The sequence below is a fragment of the Macrobrachium nipponense genome, chromosome 27, assembly GCF_015104395.2.
Source record: "Macrobrachium nipponense isolate FS-2020 chromosome 27, ASM1510439v2, whole genome shotgun sequence".
Taxonomy (NCBI): Eukaryota; Metazoa; Arthropoda; class Malacostraca; order Decapoda; family Palaemonidae; genus Macrobrachium; species Macrobrachium nipponense.
Genome location: NC_087216.1, coordinates 4,431,987 through 4,439,513, shown reverse-complemented (window position 1 = coordinate 4,439,513; position 7,527 = coordinate 4,431,987). Strand labels below are relative to the sequence as shown.

At 42.8% G+C, this 7,527-nt stretch overlaps 1 protein-coding gene across 2 annotated transcripts in view; it reads left to right on the top strand.

Moving 5' to 3' along the window:
• Positions 1-636: 636 nt before the first annotated feature.
• LOC135200763 (uncharacterized) overlaps positions 637-7,527 on the top strand; it is a 57,414-nt gene continuing 50,523 nt past the window's right edge. For both annotated transcript variants that reach the window (XM_064229382.1, XM_064229384.1), the window contains exon 1: positions 637-839. In XM_064229382.1, the coding sequence (XP_064085452.1) occupies positions 704-839 (136 nt within the window). In that variant the 5' untranslated portion in view covers positions 637-703. The remainder of the gene's footprint in view (positions 840-7,527) is intronic.

Sequence of the window (7,527 nt, the reverse complement as noted above, 5' to 3'; positions counted from 1 at the left end):
CGGATATTGGAAATTTATTTCTAACTTTGCACCAATGTGAATTTGGCTTTCCTGTTACTTTGCCAGGCCTTTTCTTTGCACCGACTGAAATATAATGGCAGATTTTGCCTCGTTTTAAGACTGGCCTTCATTATATTGCCGGCATCCTCTCTCAACATAAAATCTGCTAATCATTTTTCGCAGGATGTGCACGTATTTTAATGTTCCTAGTTAATCTTCTAGTGCTTATGTTTCTGTCTTTAATTCATGTCTTTTTTTATCATCCAAAAGCATATTGTTAAGGTTCATGATAAACTTTAATTTGTCTTCAATCTGCATTTTTTCCAGTGCAATTACAGCCTCCTGCTTTATAAATAGTATCTCTCTCTCACACATCTTCGTTTACATCCTTAGACCGGGCATAAAGCATGATTTTGCTGTCAACTTCCGTTTCCAATTACTACAGTAGTGCTATCTTTTTCACCCTCTTAGAACATCTACTACAGACCCAATATAACCTTTTTATATTTCTGTCATTTTATATTATTTCACTTGAGTCTTATCCAATGTTATGTTTGCATGAAGGCATTATATACATAAAACAAATTCATACATTTCGCACTCTGCATCTTCAATCATGTGTAGCCGAGTCCTCTTCTTTCCGGTTATAGTTGGAATTAAACGTCGCATACAATCACGGATTTGTTGTGGAAAACAGGCAAATATGGACGATATTGACGATGAGGCTATTATTGAAGCTGTCAGACTACATAAAGCTATTTACGACAGAACTAAAAATACCAGCAGGAAAGCTACTGATGGCCAATGGAAAAAGATCGCTGAAGAGCTTGGTGGTGACGGTAAGAATGGACAAATTCGTTCTGGGTCGTATAGTATCGTGTATCTTCCAGGAAACGACTCTTTCCGCAATATACCAAAACGACAGGTTATTTATACCGCCGAAGTTCGAACTCAAATTATCAAGTGTAGTGTTATACCAAGACCACCTTACATTGCTTCTGAATGATACACCATAATTAACTAAGCGATAGCTTTTCAGTGTTATGGAAATTAAGATTTTATTGGCATTTAGGAATCAACTCTTGGATTAAATCGATGAGTACAGTTGAAAATATCCGAATACTGTAGGTTCCTTGTCAGTATAAAAGTATGATGAATTACCATTTATTCAAAAAATGGAATAGGTTTTTATATTTATAACTCAGTTGTTTTACCTTATCCATATTGTTAATATTTAATCTGATATGACTACCGTTGGAATGTAGGTTGTGGATAGGGAAGAAAGAAACTTTTGAAAAGCTTTATCTGTACTAATGGTATTATAGCCTAGGTGTAAAATTATACTATTATATTTGTTATTTTGCCCAACCTCCAAAAAATAGTAACGATTTGTTAAATAAAAATGAGTACCTCTTAACCTAACCTAGGGTACAACATACTACTGCCTGACTAGTAAGCGGCCCCCTCTCCCCATTATCCTTAATGTTGCAATGCTACCTCGGAAGATTAGTGACCTAATCTAACAATGAGTATAATCTTCTACCTGCTTAAAAGTCTGTCCCTTTGAAGTTCCATCAGAGCTCCCATAACAGTGGTTCGTGCATTTTAGATGAAACAGTAGCTTGGCTATACCTAATACAGTAGAAACTATATGTATGAAATTTCATACATAGGTTAATTGGTACAATACGAAACATTGGCTACTCTATTCTTGCTTGACAAAAATGGCATAAAATGTAGACATTTTATTGGTAGTTTTGTGAATTTGTCATGAACGGCCAAAGAGTTGATATATAATTAATAAGGGAAGTACATTATTAGGACCAAGCCCAAACTTACCTTTACCTTACAAGAGAGCACAATTGATGAAGAGAAATAAATAGTATCCGCCAATGAATGGCACATAAAGCACCAAAATTAATGACAAAACTTCAAAAATTTACAACTGATAAGACATGTGTAAGTTAGAGAAGCTAATCAATCACTCCAGGCATAGTTCAGTACAGGTTTGTATTACCTGACCTATCCAGCCCTAACAAAGTCCAAGAAACAGTATCTTATTGGGACCCCCCAATATCTTATCCAGAAAGTGCAAAATAACAGTTCAAGGGATGTGCAGGGTACTTAACCTTGGGTAAAGTATTTTAACTTACAACACACCTTTACCTTCCTTAAGTTATTTTGTATGTCAAAAATTATGGTTTATCACTGCCTGGAGGAGGGACCTGGGAATTTTTAATGGTTAACTGTGTGGTTCTCAGTCTACCTTCTGTATTCATCACCATTAGACTCCCTGCATTTGTGAATATTTTTCATTTATGACTCAGGAGTAACAACTTACATGGGGTGGTTTATTGATGGTACAAAACAATATAGGTAAGCAGGTTGAGACATACTCGGGACCAGTTGATTCCTTTAATGTACATGAGTTGATTACAGATCAAGGGATGAGCGGGAACTGACTTGTCTTTTCCGAACCCCGTGCAAAGAGATACACATAACAGGGAAAACATATCGTACCTCAAATGGAACATTCCTACACCTCCCCTTTAAGATCAAAGCTCCCCATTCAAAGCAACATAGTATTTAAAACATAAGTATAGATTTCTCCTTTTAGTTGCAAAAATAATAAAACTGGTAAAGGTAGTAACATATGAAGTAAAGGGAATTCAGCTATAATAAAGATAGTCCTTCGGACACAGCGCTGGAACATACATAAATGGTAAACATGACAAGAGGAACACTTATTAAACCCAAATAATCAGGATTAAAGTATATGCACAAAACTTGACATGTTTAGGGGATATTTATTAAACACAACTAAAATGAATTACTCTGTAAATATAATCATCGTGCCATTGCGGGGGACGACGTACCCTAGTGCTACTTCTCTCCTGGGTGGGTACTGGGCCAGCCTCCCCCGAGGCGGTGGGAGTAGGTTCTCCCTCAGGTGGTGTGGGTGGTAGGGATCTCAAATGCTTGCGATTTCTTGTCGAAATTCTTCCGCTCCCGTCTAACCTTATGCGATATTGGCGGTATCTATTCTTTTCAATAACCACCCCGCTTCTATTCCAGGCTCGTGTAGTCCACATCTGGATAGCTACCCTCTCCCCTATTTGTAGGGGGGAAAGATCCTTGGCTTTCTCATTATACTTGGATGATATTCGTTGCTCAACAACGCTCTTTCTCTCTCTTGCGGACAAGGTTTCCGACCAATGCTCGGTGGACGAAATGATAACTTTTTTTAAACATTGGCCCCACCGAATCTCGAAGTTGGCGACCCATGGCAGCTGTGCAGGAGACTTATCTAATACACGTTAATGGTGTATTTCTATACTGCAATATCGCCTGAGCTACCTTGTCATTGTCTAGCCCTCCATCAGGTAGAGTATTGCCCATTAATGTTCGTTTGGCGGTGCGCACAGCAGCTTCTGCCCGCCCGTTGGACTGGGGGTAGTGAGCAGACGACACTCTCATAGATACCCCCACTTACCAAAGAAATGTCTCATTTCCATGCTCGTTAGATTCGTGCCCTCGTCCACTGATATTTCTTCAGGTGCTCCCCACTGCATAAAATATCTTCTAAAAACTGGGATCAATCTCGCGGATGTAGTTCCGTTAGCGAAGAAATAAATTTCCATCCATCCAGTCAGTCGATCGGCGTAGACCATATACTGCCTCCCTGCTACTTGAAATAAAAAATCTGCAACAGTTCTCTGAAACGGATATTCGGGAGGGGGAGTGTATATAATACTTCCCTTTGTTGCGAAGGTGCCGCAACGTTGCAATCATGACACTGTGCCCTATAATTTGCCAAGTCACCCTCAATCCCAGGCCAATAAACTGCCTGTCGTGCTCTTCTGATCATGGAGTCAGTTGATTGATGACCTGAATGTAAATTGGTTGCAATGCGTAAACGTAGTGCCTCCGGAACTACCAGACGAACATGCCCCTCGTCATATGCATATGTGACTAATCCTTCAATGACACTCAGCCTATCACGTACATTGAAAAAATTGGTTTTAGGCAGGGCTCCACTTGAGACCTTGACGACGGCCAACCCTCTTCGCTGACACGTCGCTGCAATAGTAAATAATCAGGATCCTTCTCTGCTTCCCCCCTCATGGTAGCCCAGTCCATAGTAATGACGTCATCCGCCAGCGATGACGTCATGGAGGCAATACAAACTTCGTTCATAAGTTCCTCCTCTTCTTCGTCTTTGACGGTAGTTTCACTGCGAATCACTGGGTTATCTTGATAACGTATCGGCTGCCGAATTCTTCTTCCCCGGCAAATATCTTATGGTAAAACTATATTGCATAGTTTTCTCCTTCAACCTTAGTAGTCTCGGGTTTGCAATGTCTTTTAGGCTCCTATCCCCAAAGAGTTGTACCAAAGGTCTATGGTCCGTGATTAAAATGAAATTCGGGCATCCCAATAAAAACAATCTCGATTTCCTAAGGCACCATACTACTGCAGCCGCTTCCCCCTCAATGACGGCATAGCCGGCCTCCGCCTCCGTCAGGTGCCTGCTGCCACATAATGCCAGTTTCCATCCCCCTTACAACAAAAAAGGGGCATTGAGATCCTCGCAATTGCAATATTGTTGCAATATAACAAATCCCATTCCTTCTCTGCACCAATCGGTAACAACAGCAGTGCGCCTTGTCTTATCATAATATGTCAGTCCGTCGCCCAACATCTTGCAAATGCTGTCCCGGGCTGCAACAAAACTGTTTTGAAGGCGTTGGTCCCAATAAACTTTCCGATGGGGGGATTTCTTGAGAAGATCCCTGAATGGTTCCATTACCGGTGCTACAGCCACGAAAGGTGCAATTTGGTTCACAAGTCCAAACCAAGATCTATATCCGTGATAGTTGGGCTTGCAGGCATGGGGAAGTTCTTAATGGCACTCATACGCTCATTAGAAGGTCGTATAATTATCCCAATCAAGTTCGTACCCCACAAACTCTACCTCTTTGACAAATCGGAATTTATCCGGATTCAGCGTAATACCATTATCTCCACATAATTGCAAAAAATCATAAGTATGCCAAAAGGCTCCCTCAACACTGTCGTCATATAACAACACGTCATCTATGCACTTGTACTTTCTGTGTACATCAATAATAACGTCATCGAACCTTTTCGTGTATGCATCGGGGGCCGCGCAATGACCCATAGGTGTTCGACAATACTGGTATCTCCCCATGGTGTAATAAACGTTGTCAACTGTCGGCTCTCCTCATCTAATGGCACCTGGTGGAATCCGGCATAGGCATCAACTACAGTCTTATATGTACGAAGTGGCACACCCGAGACCATGTCAAAAGGAGCACATGTGTGATGCGTTTCTCGTTTGCAATTCTTATTCAGCTCTTGATAGTCCACGGTCCTCCGTGGTTTAACCATTTTTCTTTGCTACCACTACCATCCTCGCACACCAGTCCGTAGCTGTACCAGCAGGGACCTCCCTAATTACTCCTAATTTGACATCTTCGTCGAGCTGAGCCTTAACATCGGCCCTCCCAATGCTTAGGAACTGGTATAGGTGTATGACACGCATAGGGGATGGCACCTTCCCTCAGGTGAATGTGGTGAGGGGGCTCCTTTCATCACGGCAGAGGGTTTCTTGAAACGTTGAACGTAGTCTTCGCAAAACGTTGCAGTAGCAGTCCCTCAGCCTAGGGACATTCTCCTCCGTGGCAGCGTATGGCATCTCGCGCTGACGACCACCACCCCCTACCCGTGTGAGAACGTTTTCTTCAGGCGTTTGGCGGGGGTTAGTCGACGCAGAGGGTTTCCGAGTGACGTCATTCACGGTAGCGACAGTATGATGGGGAAACTTTGTATGCACTAGACCTAGTGATTTACACACTCCTAAAGACATATAAAAACGGGTAGCACCTTGCACAACGATAACACTAGTGCTCACTGATTTATCACCCAATTCTATTAGCATATCAACAGACCCATATATTCTCAATGACTTCTCCCCTGCGTGATTTACAATGACATTACACCGAGAGAGATTAGGTACCTTCAAACCCAATTTTGGTAACAAATCTACCCCTACTATACACACTTCTGCCCCAGTGTCTGGAACAGCCTCAACAACGACACACTCACATGAAAACTCATGCTTAACCTTTATTTTCACCATCGGCAGTTTCCCCACTGCCGCACATAGGCCTACCTGGCGATTGTCCGCAGGTGGATAGGCAACAGTGCATGACGTAACAGACGCGTCCACAATAGGCGCCGTTTTGGCGGGCTGTTGCCCCCCTTGACAACAGAATTTAGCAAAGTGCCCCACAATACCACACTGAAAACAGTTAACATTATCAGCAGGACATTTCCCTGCCAATGAGAACGACCACCACACTTTTTACACCTGGTATCTGACTTACTGTTACCAGTAGGTTTCGAGCTACTACGGCCACGGCCGTGTCCCTTGTCACTATTATTAGACCTATAGCTAGCAATAATTTTACTTTCACCTTCTAACCCACTTTCAACTAGGCCTAAGCCTATCTCATCCCCTTTTACCAAACTAGCTACGTTTGCCCTTCCACGAGCGCTAATACTATCCTTTTCTGCAGATTCATAAATTTCACATTTACGTAACAATTTCTGCACAGTATTGAAAACCTCATGATCCTGTAGGATCTCTTGCTTAAGTCCCACATTGCTTAAACCACTTGTTATCCGCTGAACTAACACAAAATCATTCAGATCAGCTCGACAATGGGGACACTTAAACCCACAATCTAAGGCCAATTGTTGGCACCTATGCACAAAAGATTTCGCGGTTTCTTGATCGCCTTGTTGCGCTGAGAAAAACTTGTCCCATGCCACTGCCTTATTCACAGACTTCGTCGTGATCTCCCTCCAGTCTGTCGAATGCCTCAGAGGTCGTTAATGAGTTCCACTGAACCTCTGAGTGCGTTTGCATCTATAGTCATCCTTAACTTCTCATCGCAGTTTAACCGGATACTGATAAGTGCATTCTCTCCTGATACCGTTTTCTAAGGCCAGCCAATCACTCATAGAGCGACACCATTCTCGAAAACTGCTTTGTGTCATCTCATAGCTACACTTCTCAGGGCACATCGCCCTAACACCTGCCGAGGCTGAACCATGTGGTCCTTGTTGCCATGAGGCCAACCAAAGCCTGTAACAAGTCCTGTCCCTCGTGGTGCCGGCGTGCTGGTGTTGCATTCCTGCTTGCAGTGCCCCTGGGGGAACGTCTTGCTGGTGCCCCGGGGAAGGGTGTGTTGTGATGGCCTCGTCTCAGCATCTTGTAGGTCCTGCTTTGGAACGAGAATCACTGCGCCATGTAAGCAGGTTGAGACATACTCGGACCAGTTGATTCCTTTAATGTACATGAGTTGATTACAGATCAAGGGATGAGCGGGAACTGACTTGTCTTTTCCCGAACCCCGTGCAAAGAGATACACATAACAGGGAAAACATATCGTACCTCAAATGGAACATTCCTACAAGGTAGTACTTATTTAGCAGATG